The 17,345-nt window shown below is 36.0% G+C and overlaps 1 protein-coding gene across 1 annotated transcript in view; it reads left to right on the top strand.

Annotated features, from left to right (window-relative positions):
* The window catches only part of LOC140152832 (uncharacterized), a 121,376-nt gene extending 113,254 nt beyond the window's left edge, over nucleotides 1–8,122 (top strand). Inside the window, exons 2-3 of the mRNA XM_072175347.1 lie at nucleotides 6,415–6,540; nucleotides 7,385–8,122. Of these exons, the coding sequence (XP_072031448.1) occupies nucleotides 6,415–6,540; nucleotides 7,385–7,686 (428 nt within the window). The 3' untranslated portion in view covers nucleotides 7,687–8,122. The remainder of the gene's footprint in view (nucleotides 1–6,414; nucleotides 6,541–7,384) is intronic.
* The last annotated feature ends 9,223 nt before the right edge of the window (nucleotides 8,123–17,345 follow it).

The raw sequence follows: 17,345 nt of genomic DNA, 5'->3' as shown, positions 1-17,345 counted from the left end.
AAAGCTCGCAGGCGAATTCAAGGCCTATAAAATCAAAATATCACACTAAAAGACACAATTTGATGCTTAATTTTAACACCAGGATTTAAAAAAATGTATATCCAAGCACCAAGTTTTACACTGACATTACTAAAAAAAAAAAAAATATTGCTTTATATTTGACCGAGAAAATTAATTTCATAGCAAAAAGGTGTATCTCTGAATTGTGCTGATTTTTACATGTATCGATCGACTTTTAGCGCGACTAAGCATTTCTAAAGAATTGGTTGTCCAGGCGGCAGACTGATCATGGGATGATGAATTACCGCAAGTAGGCTTGTCACGTTTAAATGAGAGCATGTCTGCCACTAACCTAGATACAAAATGTGATGTCCCACTATTATGTAATTGTTAGACTACGGTAAGTCTCTCAAGTTTTTTAGCATGGTTAACTCAAATCTCTTGCTTGATAGATTCCAAACCACAGAGAAACAAAAACTGAGAATTTGAAAGGCCCAGTACAATATTTTATTTATTTTTTTGTCTCCATCCTATTTTAGGCTTAGTAGTAGATATTTTGCTATCTTTTGCTTTTGATATAGCAAGGTGACACTATTAGATTTAATTTAGAAGAAGATTGGTGGTCAATGTCCCAGAGAGGTTTACCGTGTTTCATTGTCATTGTGTATAGTACATAACTAAACACAAGAAGACCGCAAGTGAACTACTGTCCACGTTTTTAAAATTGAATTTATATTTAAATTGAAGAACTTGGAATTATTTAAATTGAAGAATTTGAAATTGAAGAAGTTGAAGACGATAGAGTTATTTTGTAGGGTTATGTATTTGCATGTATCTGGATCGTGATTTTTGTTGTAAAATGTTATAAGTAAGTATGCATTTGAGAAATTTGTAGATTTGCCTTTGCCACAACAATGCCAACTATTATAGAATGTGAAATTCTCTGCAGATCAGTCCGGAATAAGGATTTTTCTTGTTCCTTTTGGCGGTATTGCGCGATGTTTTAGTGTACAGAAGTCTAACATTATTTAATGTTTTGCAAGATCGTCGCAGACTAATTTTTAAAGCATACATGTGAGAATAGAAATAATTTAAGGACTTATCCCGCCTTTTACAATATTAGCAATGTAGCAATTTCGAACACGTTAGTAAGTGCTGAGTAGTTGTATCCCATTTGGTCATTAGAGATATAGATGTAAAAATGTCCGACGTAAACATACTTAGCAAATTCAATATGTCCATGACCATGCGAACTCTGTGGTTTTTAAAAGCAGTTACAAGTTTCAACTACATCATGCTTGAAGATGTTTTTCGACGTATTATTGGCATTTCATACAAATTGAACTCAGGTGCAAGCTTTTCATTGCCTTGTTCAAATTCCACAATTGACGGTAAATTCGAGTATCTGATCACCAAACCTCATAATAAACATTATTAAACACATCTATCGGTGTATGGTCAAAAAGGTAGAACGTGACCTTGGTACATTAATGGTAAATTCCCAGGCAAATTGCTATCAAACGTATTTTGGTTTTGGTCAAAATTTGTTAATAACATTTGAATGTCAAGTTATAAAGGTTATGAAAGCAACGTTTAAACAAGCTTGTTGTCAAAATATTATTGTAAAATATTTTTGGGCAAACATTTTTGCAAAATATTTTGTCAACACTGTCAACAAATTCAATACGGGTACGATTGCGAAGTTCAAATAATATTTACAACCAGAAGTGCAAAATACGAGTCATGCCATGTTTGCCTACTCTTTTTGACGTTGTCCTTAGATACTGCTGTATAGTACTGCAGATTAATGAATCAATCGACCCCGGTCAAAGCTACAGTATTGGCATATACACTCCTTTTAATATTCGAAAAACTGTTACCAATTGGCATCCTTTGTGTAACCCAAGAATTCCAACGTCACAGTTAATACAGGAGTCAACATTCATAATTGCTCAAACTCTTTTTTTTTTTTTATCACATTGGGTTAGCTACAACCCAGGAAAAAAAGGTTGGCACACTTTGCCTGTCTTTTGGTATATCTCTGCCCCCGCTCCCCCAAGCCATGTTGTCAACAGGCCCGTGAGACCCTCCAAAATTGAAAGATGGGGAGTGGGGAAGGGTGAGATATAGGGGTAGTCTGTACTTCACATATACTGCATGTATGTTTAACTCGCCTCTCCAATTTTGATAGGGCACGCATTTCAATTGTTTGGTGCAAGTGTGCCAACTATTAATTTCGCGGATTGTAGTATTTCTGCTATAGCCATGTTCAAAGCAAACAACGCTATAATACTTGGCATTCTTTTCCGCATCTGTAGGATACTCGATAATGAATAGGAACACCTGCTTAGTAAATATTGGCAGCTAGCCAATAGTGTCACCTTGTGAGATCCTTTAGAAAGCTACACAGCTATAATCAATATTATAATTCCTTTGATTTACTTTATTCTATCAGCTTTTGGGGTAGCTCTTTGTAAAACTAAATCGGGCATAAAGGTTGATAGATCCATTTAAGATACTTATTTGGATGAAACGCAGATTTAAGTGACAAAATGTCGTTTTTAAGTAGTTAGGAAGTAATTTATTTTTTTCAAAACACGACATTCCTGTCCTCACATAAGGATATTTCTTGTCAATGTCAATTTATCAAAACTAAATACAATATTTTTCATTAAACGGTTTCCTTATTGGCATGTTGGAATTAGAGGTATGTGTACAGATGAAAGATTCGTTTTGAAATATGATTCACAAATTGTTGAAGGGAATACATGTCTGCTTTAAGCGAGTGCAATGGATAACTGATTAACTTGAAGAGCTGTAGTTCAGCAGACAATCTTGAGTATTGTAGTAAACAGTAATAAAGTAACGATTTGCATGCAAGGCCCATATTACAAGAACAATCTATATGACATAAAAAATAAAACACACATTCTGTGTTTTGGAATACTTTTGATATTTAAAGGCTAGGAAAACAAAAGTCGTAATTACAATGATTAAGGTAATGGAAGTATGAGTCATTAGTGAGGCAAAATTGGTAAAAATAATATTTTTACTTCAACTTATGACAGACACGTGATTGAACTTGAGCGTCCAATTGTTGACAGCCAGGGCATTCCTCAGTTGTCTACTTACATCCTCTTCTGACAGAATAGAAGTGGACAATCAAAGCCTTTGGGATAATAATATGTCAGAGAACGATGGTAATGGCGGATGACAACGTTACATGCGAGCAACTACACCGTTGTATCAAAATATATTACAATTTTGTCTGCTTTGAAATGATAAAAAAATATGCTTGGATGTCATTCTGCTATAAGGTATAGCCAAGTGGTGTTATATCAATTGTATTACCTTTAGGGAATCATTACATTTATGTGTCACAGACTACGTTTACCACTGCCATATTAAAGTGGTGTTTATTCTGCTTACCAGTGTGTTGTAGATTGGAACATTATGCAGGATAACCATACATACGTCTTGTGCCATAATGCTTGTCTATACGCTAATACACCGAATGCTTCCGCTATTGCTATAACTAAAACTTACAATAGTTCTGATGATCATTCTGTAATATCCTGACATAAAGTTTCTTTACTATCAAAATGAATACTTTGTCTTAACATTCACTGTGATCAACTTTGCAACTTTATTATACGACCTCAACAAGCCTTCCAAGCGTTGATAAGTTACGACTATTATCAAGGTGACGGTTAATATTTACGTATCCAAAAGGTTAATAGTATAAACGCTAATTGCATAAATGCAGTAGTATGATTTAGAATTCAGAATATCTGAGATTGATCAAAAGTTGTGGGTCAATAGATGAACTTATATAAATGCATTAGATAGACTTATCAAATGCTAACCTCTCTGATCTATTAAATCCGTTTAGTAGAATGTCTTGAATTATTCAGAAGACGACTGCGGCCCAAAGTATGCAAACAGGTTTCACCTGGTTTCAATTTGGCCAGGGCATGGCCAAACATAAGATAAATAGTTAAACTTCACAATAATAGTTGTCTTTACCCAATGTATAAACGTTGACCATCGGAGGTGAGATTGACTGCCATGGATATGCAAATAGGAGCCACGCCAGGATTTTTATGCAGAACGTCGAAAAAGGTTTTTGTACAGATGTCATTGAATAAATTATTAAAGAAAAACACAATATATAAGATAAACACAATTTTATGGACGTATGGTAGTATAATATTGACACGGAATCGTACCTATTGTCTTGTTGCGCAGCTTAGATAGGGACACCAGAATGTAAATTTATGCTTATGCAGTTATTTTGAAGACAACAATTTATTTTGTAATGACATTTCTACTTGCTGTGTTTAATGGTATACTTTCACAAAAACAGGTTACAAAAAGTATTGTGTCTTTTTTCCATCCATCTTCGGAAAATAATGTGGTAAGCTATACTATATAGAAGGTAGTATGATCTTAAACAAAAAATTACCAGTTACATCTTTGTATCATTATTGCAAAACAGAGATCAATTGTTGTTATATAGGTCGAAGGGGTTTAGTATAAAGGCTTCTTTTCTCAAAGGGGATGTAGGAAATCAAGGAAGAGTTGGTAAACAATGACTTTAAAATGAGATTGCTTTGGGCCTTAGAGATGTAACGGGTGACAGGCAAAGCCGCACAAAATAATCACGATAATGCATTCTGAACGCTATTGTAAATATTGTTTTTTGTTATCTTGGTCGCAATATTCACCAGAGTATTCAACAGAGGATTCAGTGGAGGATTTTACGTATGTTATATGCTACTAATCAGATAATATTGTTGATAAAATTTTGGAAGAAATTCGTCTCACTAAACCGTCAGCTTTTGATGTTGAGGAATCAATGCAAATCCGCTTTGACATCTTCAAATATTATGTCAGCATATTTGTAAAGTTTGCTCTGCTTCGTGTATCTGTCATGTTTGTTGCAGATGGCATATCATCTGCCGCAGATTTTGGGAAACATGTACAATATGCATGTTATGGACTTATTATGGAGATATCGTCAATACAAAACTTATAAAGTAAATGTCATGAGAGTGAATCATTCTTTTGTTACATTACAATGTTCGTCTATTCATTTCAGCAATAGGAATGGGGGATTACATCTCGCATATACCCTTGATTGAAAAAACAGAAAAGACATTCAAGTAACTCCACAAAAATACGCATAGTCATAGACATAAAAGAAACGATCTAGTTGGAAATGCATAGTCTTGAATAGATACGAACAAGAAACAAAAAGGAACATCGGCATACAGATTACGGCAATGGCCAACAACTTGCTCATTCCACAAATTTTCTTGTCAAAACCGAAGTTGGCGCTCACTCACAATTTTAATATTTCATCCATCTCAACTAAAAACTTAACAAAAAAAAACTGATCGGCTAATCCAGTTCCATGGAAACTAGATTCTGGGTGTATAGTTAGCGGTTGGAATCCTTTCAAGTGGCGGCGCTACGGGGGTCAAGGGGGCATTTTCCACAAAAATATTTTTCTTGCCCCCCCCCCACTTTTGAGGAAAAAAACTCAAAATTACGTAAATGTCCACTTCTTACGGCAATTTTGCGCAAAACTTGTCGATTTGGCTCCCCCTGAAATTCACTTCCCCGTCCCCATCCCGCCCCCCCCCCACCGAAAAAAATATTCCTGATGCCGCCACTGATTATTTCCGATGACGTCCTCTGTTAAGATGGACGAAATGTCAAGTAATATATCAATTGCAAGAAGTAAAATATCAATTTCGATTTCGACAACCAAAACATGAAAATCTTTAAAAATGGGTATTTTGAATCTGATAAATATTTGTCGTTGCCCATTCCATATTTCTGGTTGAAAAAGTCTCATTGCAATATAAGAGCTTTCCATCTTCCATTTCGGTATGTATGACTTCCAAGTCTGGAAGCATCTGTGACACTCATACCAGTTTATATCCTGCTGATGATCTTCCAATTATTTGGCTTTCCACCATCCCTTATGGTAGTGTCTATATGTGACCGTACAGCACGAATGAGCCGTAAATGTCCTCAATTGTATTCTGAGTTACAGTGTAAAATGGGCATGAAGGTCATATTCATAGGTATTTCAATTTGGTACTACGTGTATCTCATTAAATGAGGTACACGTAGCACCAAATTGAGGTACCTATGAATACGACCTTCATGCCCATTTTACACTGTAACTCAGAATACAATTGAGGACATTTACGGCTCATTCGTGCTGTACGGTCACATATGAACATGGCGTCTTGTCATATCATGGCAAAACAGTTTAGCAATTTTATGCGTTAAATACGTGTTGCAAAGATTTGATAATATTTCTGTTTAGTATGAACCATTATTATCTCAGTAATAATAAATACTCATGTTTCTGTTTCATTTTGTTGCTCTTTTATGCAGCTTTGTCAATGGAATGTTTTGACTGTCCAGCCACATCAACTACACATGAAGAATGTAGACAGAAAGGCCACGTAGCTGAGTGTACTGCAGGGTATGCTACGTGTTTCACAGAGGTACTATATGAAGGTAAGTTACATTAGTCATCATTCAAATAATGTAGACCGGTTAAGCGGGTGATAATCAGCGAGTTCAGTAATGAAGTTATATAGGGTTGCCATTTTAAAGGGTGCTTATTCCATGATTACTATAAGCCTGTTTTTCGGTGTTAGAATTTGTTGAATAGCTTAATGCTAGCATATTTTTCTAACATATTTAAGTGAATATTAGTTTGCATTCCACTCCGTGGCAGCTCTCAAACTATATGTAACTAACCTTTCATGAAGAACATGTAAGGGTGTTTTCATGTGAGCTATATGTCTATGTATATAATTGTGGCTTGTGTTCCTTAAACTGGCAAAATCTTGTATTTAAATGCACAGTCTTTCCTGTGATATTCCTTCAACTGGTTAAACTATATAATATTATACTTGTGGTATATACGAAGTAAATGACTAAATTGTTGTTCGGGGTTGGTGTGTGTGGAAGGGGCGGTCCGATTAAGGGGCAGGTTGTTGTGAGTGCACTTTGTGTGTGGGGGTGGGTTCGTGTGATGTTAGCGAGTGTACAAATACGCACGCACCCCTACACATAGGCCTACACACCCCCACCATACAGACACCCACCCACATACATACACCCCCACCCCCCCCCCACACACACACACCCCGAGCAAAATATTGACACTAATCACTGATTTTTTTTTCTCACCTTTGCGTTTTAAAAATATACACTGCTATCATATACTTTGGAAGTTGGAACTTTAGCTTTAATGATGTTAGAAAGGAAACAAATGCCCTGATTGTGACCAAAATTTTTATGTATGACGTTCTTCCAATTGCACTTATTTATTTGTTTACATGTTTACTTTCAGGGGGAACAGGACAAACAAAAAAGGTGACCAGGAGCTGCGTCGACTACACATTCTGCGATGAAGAAAAGAAATTACACAATAAAGACGGAAACTGCATTATAAGAGAAAACGATTATATTTGCGTCAAATGTTGTCACTCCAATAATTGTAACATGGGCGGTTTAGCTGACGGTAACGGTACATCATCGATTGTTCATTGTCCGGCTTTATTATGGGGAACAGTGATTGTAGTTGTTTATTATTACACCATGCCATTTCATGGAGGATTATTTGGAAGATATTTTAGAAGGAAGACACTTTGAAATATTTGTTAATTTTTTACCAATTCAATTTTAATTTTTTTTGGCTGTATTCATCTACAATTGCATTAAATGTGGATAAACGTTGTCAGGACAATATTTCAATTGAGACCAAATATTAGGCAAAGGTTTTAGGGGTTATCATGTTCCAATCAGATGTTTTATTGTATCAATATTGTTACGATACGACGTTGATGAGAACAATTCTGTAATATTGTGTAATTTGTTTTTTCAATTAACGTTAAGTTGTTTTGCTTCAAGTCAATTTGAAATTATTTTGCTATATATTGAATGTTAAAGATTATCTAAATGTTTTGATATGAAAATTTTATAATGATGTACTTACAAGCTACTATATTTCAAACCAATATCATATAACATTACGTCATTACAATGGGAGATTATATGTTTTAAATTCTTACATAAATGATAAGAAGAAGAGGATCCCTTGACGGTGTTTTTAAAATAGGCAATTTTTTCGTTGAAAGCAATATCAAAGTATTCATAAACATGTAGAAATTAATTGGTATACCGTATATTCTGTTATAACATAACAATAATGCTGGGTGCAATAATTGTAATTGATTTTGGTTGTGAAACCCTCGAGTAAGTTTATAGATCCAGAATAAGAATTGGCAGAATTATTTGTTAAGTCCAATGCATTATATATAGATAATACAATAAAGGTTCCTACACCTGCTAGTACCAAGGTGCATTAGTACTAAGGTCACTAGTCTTAAGGTTCTCTGGTCCTACGGGTCGCTATTCCAAAGTTCGCTAGTACCCTTACCCTAACCCTAACTTAAGCCTTTTTATTTTTCGGACTAGTGAACCCCCTTTCCAGCCGATAGCCAACCTTATTTTCGGACTAGGGAGCTTTGGGACTAGCGGTCAGACCTTCGTTATATCCGTAAAAACAAACAAATAATTCTACTTTTGAAACATGTGGAATACGTATTATCTAGGTAAAAAGAAGAGGTATCTCTTCATTAAATTTGTTATAGATGTTTGCATTTTCAATCAAATATAAGAGAGGTTTGGTAAGTTATTAGTAATTATCTTTTCAAGAACACTGAAGAAGTAAACAAAGGTCAAGAGGTGAGGATCTTTTAAGTTTTAATCTTTTATGTTTAATTTGAAACTGATTGGGAAAAGTGGTGTAACTCTGAATAAACACTCTATAGCATTCCATAAATGAAAGGGGGAACTAAGGATGTGTCAATACTATAATTTAGACCAATAAATGAAATGTTGGCATTTTTTTTAAATGTAAGAAGTGTAAGATAGACGTAAATCTTAAGAATGATGTAAGGTACCGCAACTGTTGTGTTAAGACACGCTCATTATGTTCTTAAACACATCCATAAGGCCAGCTTTAGGGAAAACGACATGGACGCAAAAACATTCAAACAGCGAATAGTTAAAAAAAACCCCACCACTTCATCATGTCCATGTCAAATTGCATTTTGTTTTGTATCTAGTAACATCTTTAGGAACCATGGGAACGTTTGCTTATCTGGCTATGGATACTGTGAAAAAAAATACCGGATTGTCGATTGAGCAGCCAGATTCTCAGACATTTAAAATGATCTTGGTCATGTGTTGGGTATATATAAGCACACGTGACAAAATATGACACATTCTGATCCATCCATTCAAGCTGATTTTGGAAGCAATTTTGACTTGAGTTGTTATCACTGTCAAGTTGCGATGTAATCAGTTATTTCAATAGCAATTTCTTATGTAATTTATCAATTCTTGCTCCCAAATTTTCTCCAGTATCATAGTTTAGCCTTGTTGAATCAGATAATAAGGTAAGGACACAGAAAATGCGGGTACTGTCATTGTCTTATGTTGAGTGCAAACTGGATATCCATTGCAATCCAATGGTCCAATGCATGCCAATTTTCTTCAAATTCGACAACGGCTTCCTGTAGAGGTCTCAAGGTAGTTTATGAAGTTACTGAAAGTAAAGTCATAGTAATATGACGGAATATATAGCAGTTGGACTTCTGCTGCATAAAACAAGAAATAAGATGGGTCTCAAATATCCTAAATTTGATTTACAAGGCGGACATTGGACGAAGTAATGTAAAGGAATAATGGAATAATCAGTAATTTAATGGAATAATCAGTATTGTTCCTTGATATGAAGTAATTTCACATAAGCATAAGCTTGTATATTCCATTGTCGTAGTCTAACGTACGTGTATAACCGACAACAGATTTAAAGCCTTAATGTACGATCTTTTTCAAAATATACCTTTTTTTTTTTTTTTCAAAACCGATTTTTTTGGCATATTTGTAATACTTACACATGTTCCAACTTAAATCTATGAGCAAACTGTCAAATTCGCCTTATATGTAGTAAAACGGGATGATTTTCTGTTGGTCCGACATATTATCATAATTATGTCGGAACGATCGCAAATCCTACGAAGCCAGTTTGGTTACGCTCCCTCCACATGTGGAGAGAGCGTAACCAAATTGGCTGCGTAGGAGATTAACTCTGAGGCCGCACTCGCCGTCCTAATCCAAAAAGTGCAAGATATTTCGAGTGATAGAGGTGAAGTTTATGATGTTGTTTCTTTGCAAATTCCCAAATGTTCGCGTCCAAATGTATTGGGAACTTTCATAATGATTGTACGTATATTATCATTTTGGAAGAAAAAAGACAAATCTAAAAATTTAAAAAGATCGTACATTAAGGCTTTAACCAACCTGAGGTATTCCACTGTAAATATCAACAAGACGTGACTGTCTCACCGAACAAAATATAGGTAATAGAAAACACTGGAAAAGGGGAATTAAACTTGTGTAAGAGCTTACTATATTTACAGCATTGTGGATACATTTTTGAAAATTCTAAACTTCGAGGGCTCGGAAACACTTTTGGCCTCGTGTACAATTTAGGTTAGTGAGATTTTGGTTATTTTGGTATCCAAATTGTAATAAAGAATTTTCTTTCCACTACTAAACACACAGTGTCATAACACTACTTTGTTACAGTTACCACTCATCATGCGATTATATAGCATGACCAAACCTTCAATTACCCTTTTCACGAAATGGTCAAAATGGTCATTAGGCCTCGTGTTTTTGAGTCGTCGATTTGCTGATTGTCCAACTGGTAAAAATATGTTATATAAGCGAATGGTTTTAATTTTAAGTTTAATATTGTAATGTTATTATGGTTTACTTTCATTCTTTTGAAGCTGGAATCATGGACAGTGAATATTGCATAATAATTATTGATCATTGGTATCAAAGGCCTATTAACACACGACTTTGATTAACTTGCGTAATTCGTTCCTTTCCCATATTTTAGGGATCAAATACAAAAGTGCTTCCATCAAATTCTAACCAGGCAGAACATGAAAAAAGGGTGTCCATTTACAAGGTTTTTCAAACCATTAACATGTGTGCCATTTAAAATTTTTTTAAATAGATACCTAACATTTTTGTTTATAAGATTTACTTGTTACCAAAATGAAAATTGGTTCGTAAGAGGTGTAGAAAAATATAGATAAAATACTCTACAGAAAATAAAACCTTGTGATTTTTTCAAGTGATTAAAACTGGGTAGTCATCAACTGAAAGGCGTTAGGTTTGAATTCGCCATTGCACAATAAAAATAATCTTACAAACAATAGAGTTTCAAAGGAATCCCGATATTGTACTTACAAGCTGTATCAAAATGATTGGTTTCCATCAGTTTTCATTGATACTAGATGAGCCTGACACATCAAAATTCAACATAAGATCCAAATAATTTGTAGATTAATTGTAAGGCAAGTAATGAACTAAATATTCTGGATATTTCAAGAGTATTCAATGTTGTATACAGAAGAGGCGCAGGTGTTTCAACAAACATCAAAATTGGTGGGTACCAATCATTTTGATACATCCTCCGGGTACATCCTGTACTCTCCAGTTCTTCCCTGGCTAGCACGTGCAAAAGGACACAACTAACATATTAAATTTTGAGATATGGACAAAGACTTCTCGGTAAATTGGGGTTAGGGGAATAAGGAATCGGTGTATTGTTGATGTTGGGGGCATCAGTTGTGTCAGTTGTGGACTTTTGTCTTGATTAAAACAATCCCGATTGAAGAATAGCGACAGGATCAAGCAACGTGTGGACGATGGTTTGCATGATTATATAGCTCAAATTGGTTTCAAATAAGTTGCCAGTAACTGCCATGTCAGATAGTTTTGTGTTACATTAGTTTTTTCGATGTCTATATTGTTTTCACTTGTGTGACATTTTGGTGTAATCATTATCGTGACCATTTTTTACAATATTTCACGGGCTGTGCCCGCTGTATATAAATGTATAGTTATAGTCATTTGTATAAAAACTTAAATGTGATATCATGTGAATAATTGGAACTAAACGATATATCCAGATACACACTTTTGTGTGAAAGTGACTTTTTAGTGAAAGATGACAAAATCGAGGAGAAAACACGAATTGCGCAGCGCATGTTGTTTGTTTAATACATCAAAGACCCAATTATCGATTACGTGACGTCACTTTGACAGGAAAAAGCGTGTTGGGGTGACTGTGCATATAGGGCACTCATGGCGCGATATTATGTGCGTCAGGGCGCTAATGACGAGATGCCGGCTTCTCGCACAACATGAGATCACATTGAAACTCATCCCAGGAGTGCGTCGATGTTCGAACAGGGAAGTGAGAGTATACATGCGGTACCTCTCATGCTTCTGATATCTAATACAGGTTTTGCAAAGTGACTTTGTAATAAATTATGATGTTGGAAAACTGCTTATAATTCACAATAAATTCACGTGCAGTATCAGTGAATTTAATATGAAAGTAATGAGTTTGACATGACGACGAAGGCACTATACTGAAAACTTTGATGCGTGGTTATGGTGCGCTCACAATGATTAGTACAGTACAGATCATAGAATTAAAACTAAAACTAGAGAATCCGGAACCTATACCACCACGTACAATAACACCATCACATGAAGTTTGTCGGGTTACATGTATAATTGGCGACTAGTCGGTTTTTGTTACTGCGCAAGTCAATAAAGTCCCGACTTACGCTTGCGTAAATTCACATAAACGCGAGCCAGCCACGCATTACACAACGCGCAACAAGCGTAAGTGCTGCGCCCAACTGCGTGTTCGCCATTCTATATCAATACACGATGTTATAAGTCTCATTTTCTTTCGCCAATTATAAGCCGAGCAAATTCTATGGGGGAAATTCATGAAATTGATGGGGGGGGCATTCGGGTCCTTGCCGACAGAGCGCGGAAACGAACGAAAAAATTCTGCATCTCATCTGAAGCATTTAAGTATCGCGTGCACTGCCGTGCAGGTCTCATCAAGTGCGTCTATTAAATGCGTCTAGTATGGCAATGGTCAAGTATAACATGTACATTATAAAGCGTAATAACTAAATATCATGGTAAACTGCCACATTGATAATATATACTAATCATTTTAGTACACCATGTTTAATTTGTGAGTTCGTTTGATCAATTTTACGTCCAAGTGCTGCTTTTGATATTTATGAATAGTAAACGTCTTCTGATGCAGTGCGTAGTTTGGCACATTCTGTCAAACTTTGGGTATTTACAAAAAAAACATAAACCTGTAACGAGTCATAATTACCGGAATTGAACTTTTCGGTAAATCCCATAAGCCTTTGCAAGTACACATGAGAACTCGTCATTTTACGTCACGCCGACTTGCAATGCGCAGTAACGATGTTCGACCGGCGCAGATCGGCATGGCGTAAAATGACGAGTTCTCAAGTGTACTCGCAAAGGCTTATGGGATTTACCGAAAAGGTCAATTGTAACTTGCATGTTTATAGAAAATACCCAAAAATATTTTTTCTTTTAATAATATTGGGTTCTGGATTTGTTCATAATGGGTATCGATCAATATTTATGCCATCAATAAGACAAAGGGAAGATTTAACATTTTTATAACTTAAGATTTCATGTCCCGTCTGTGAATTTTGTTCATTTTGAACAATTCCAAGTAAAAACGAGGTGATTTACTCACGTTTTTAGTGACGTTTCACCACCACACTAGTGGCTTCATCAGACTGGCAACTCATCACATCTGACTGCTTGCTTTTAAAAAGTCTGTTAAGAGTGTCATGTCCTTTTCGGCGGATCCAGATGGCTTCTTTCAGCCACCTGGTGGTCTTGTCGGCTTCACGATCAATAACTTTTGAGTTCTCCCAATTGATGGAGTGATTAGTGATGGTGGATTTGTGAATGTCCGTGACAGATGATTTGCGTTTTGCTCGAGTAAATGGTTTTGCTTCAAATTTCTCCACTTCTTTCTGGTGCTCTTTGCGTCGGATGCCAAACGGGCGACCAGTTTCACCAATGTAGGAACTGGGGCAGTCACCACAGGGGATTTCATAAATGGCTTCCGCTTTCTGATGAGGGAGAAGTGTATCCTTCGGATGGACGAGCATATTGCGGATGGTACGACATGTACGATGTGGCTTTATGGCTGTGAAAAACACACGCTCGGATACGCCTATAGGGAACCACAACCATGCCTTTGGTTTTTTCACTGTCATCTTTTCGTTTTGAGGAAAGTTTTGTCTTAGATTGGATCTGTCATTTTTGACTTTCTTGATTGACCAATCCGGGTAACCGCATGTGGTCAACGCTTCGCGGATGTTACCCTCCTCTTTTTATCTGCCCGCTTCCTCGGTTACCAGAGCGTCACTCCTGTCTAGCAGCGTTCTAACAACACCCAGCTTTTGATGGTAAAGGGTGGTGGGAGGAGAACTGAAGATATTGGTCAGTGTGCGTTTTCTTTGGGTAGATACAGAGTTTGATGTAATGCATCTTTAAATGGATCTGCCTTGTGAGACTTTTTGAATTCAGAACGTGGTGCTCAGATTGGCCAACAATGGGGCTCAAAATATCAGCTAGGGACTTGGCCACGTTATATCCGATAGAGCCTGTAAAGTCCACGATGGGTCGCAACGGTGTTCCGTTTTTGTGAATTTTTGGACTTTCATAAATTCTCGGAACATTTTCAGAGGCAGGATACAGAAATTGCTTATCTGCTTTCTTGATTTTATCCTTTCTTTCAAGTTCGAAACTAACTCTCAAGATGGAAACTAACTCTCTTTTATGTTTTGCCGTCGGATCCTTGTCTAATTTTTCATAAGGAGGGAGCACATTTTGTCCTGATTTTCAGACTTGTCCATGACAACTGTGGCCCTGCCTTTGTCAGCCCCGAGGACCATGATAGACTCATATTTCTGGATCCTTTCGCGGTGCGCTCATCTTTGCTGATATTAGAGGGGGGGGGGGCAATTTTGCCGATTTTAAAGTGCCAACGATATCAGTACGCTATTATGCAGCTTCCGGTTTGGTAAGCTTCCAGCATGCTCTATCACATGCAACAATGTGGTCATCTACAATTGACGATTGATTTTAATTATCTGGACTTACTGCGTAACCGAGGCCACGAGCTAGTACACTATTTTGAGCATATCTCTAAAATCTTTGAACAAGTTCATTAGCAATGTTGATATCAACTGTGAATTTTGTTCATTTTGAACAATTCCAAGTAAAAACAACAACATCTTTGACCAACTTATCACGCCCTCCACGGTGCATCCTGTTGCCTATAAAAGCAAACAGTGAGATGTGATGAGTTGCCAGTCTGATGAAGCCACTAGTGTAGTGGTGAAACGTCATAGTAAATCACCTCTAAATTTGTGTTTACCAACTTTGTGATAGTAAACGCTATTACATCAACCATAATCAGGTGTATATTTTTAAATTTAGAATTTATGATAATGTAGTTGATTGTATAGCAAATATCGTTAATTTTTTATGTTATGTTAGATCAACTTAAAATACTATTATTAAGTACTTTTTTAAAGATTTATCCCATTATGTTGTATACATCAATGTATGGCTTCCTCAAACACGTACTGCTATTTCCATTGCACTCTTAGAAGAAAAAAGGTCATGGTCCTGTTTGCCGAGCTCTCAAGAGAATGGCTAGAACCCCAAATGGTTCTTGCCTTTACATAACCTTTTCAGGTCAAAATGGTTCTTTCTGGCCTTTGAAGAACGAACCTTTTTAGTTCTTCGTAGAACCATGTAAAGTTACACGAAGGGCAGCTAAAGAACCTTTCCAGGTTCTAATTTTTTTAGTGTACTTATCTTTTCTTTTAGCTCCAACATACTTTTCAATTTGAGTCACCTAAACATTCTATACCTGATAATTTCATTGTAAGACTTGTTTCGGACTATATTTTTTATTTGTGGTAGTAAAATTTCTAGACAACGACGTCCAACAAAAGTACAGTAAAGTCCGTAGAATATTTTGCTGATACGTACCAGGTATTTCTACGATGTAACAAGGGGCAAAACATTAGAATGTTGTGGTTTCGTATAGACGAATCCAACGAGCCCTCTGATTGGGGCCATCAAATACGAAACTGTTTTAAAACGTTATAAACGTGTTATAAACGTCTTTTGGGTTTGATTAAAATAACATTTAAATGTCGAGTTATATAAAAGTCATGAAAACGTTTATAAATGGTTTTGTATGAAAACAAAACACTACTACAGCATGTTCTTGTAAAATACTTTATGTCAACACTTTAGTAACATTATGTTAGAATGTTTTGTAAAAGGTTTTCAAAAAAATGTTTTGAAATGTTTGAATGTTTTCTGTATAAAACATTTTGTGTTTGCTGGACCGGCTTGGAGAAAAATGAATGATACAGGGATACACTAACCCGTTCCCATATGCGTCACTGCTTTAACTAAAAGGCTGAATGTCTGAGACGTTCCAGCTATAATACTGATAAGGGGATACCATGTTCATATGCATAATGTGTAAATAGAGTGTTTCAATAAATATGTTCATATTTTGTATTAAATATTGGTGTTGGATTTTCATTATCAATGTGCTTCATTTCCCTCTGAAAATAATGAACATAGTACATTCGGTAACATTAACATTCGGTCATGTCAAATATTGAGTTTTAATTTTAGTTTTGGTTTTGGTCACGTGGTTTTCTATTATACTGCCTAAGCTCTTGAGTGATGTCATTACCTATATCTTTGTTTGTTCCCTTTGTTAGAAACTTATAATTTGTAACAAGCCGTTTCAATTTTAATTTGAGTTTGTTATATAACTGTGCGACCACAGGAAATCAGGTTTGAAGTTACCTTCATCAAATTATACAAAAGAAGTTTTTAAATTTCACAGTGCAATATTCACGAGCAGAGAAGTCGAACAAATCAATCTACATTTGGAAGCATTAATTTAGTTTTCGAAATAGCTATAGCTGATTTCACTGTGAAAAAATATAGACCATCGAAATATTTCCACCGACATTACAATATGTGAAGGATGTCCGGTAAGGGTAAAAGAGAGAGGGGGGGAGAAGAGAGAAAAGAGATCGAGAGGGATAGAGGGTGTGGGTGTAAGGGGAGGTAGAAAGAGAAACTGAGGGGAGAGAGCATTGGAAGTGGGGAGGGAAGGAGGGAGTGAGGAGAGCTCAAGAATAGATTGGAATAGTAGGGGAGAGTCGATATCGATTGTGGGGAGGTGGGGGATGTTATATATGTTTGGGTGAGGGAGCTTAGGTAAGAGGTTATATTTAATACAAATAAACAAA

The sequence above is a fragment of the Amphiura filiformis genome, chromosome 5 (assembly GCF_039555335.1).
Source record: "Amphiura filiformis chromosome 5, Afil_fr2py, whole genome shotgun sequence".
In the NCBI taxonomy this organism is placed as follows: domain Eukaryota; kingdom Metazoa; phylum Echinodermata; class Ophiuroidea; order Amphilepidida; family Amphiuridae; genus Amphiura; species Amphiura filiformis.
Note: the sequence above shows the minus strand (reverse complement) of the source record. Positions and strands in the feature narration are given on the sequence as shown.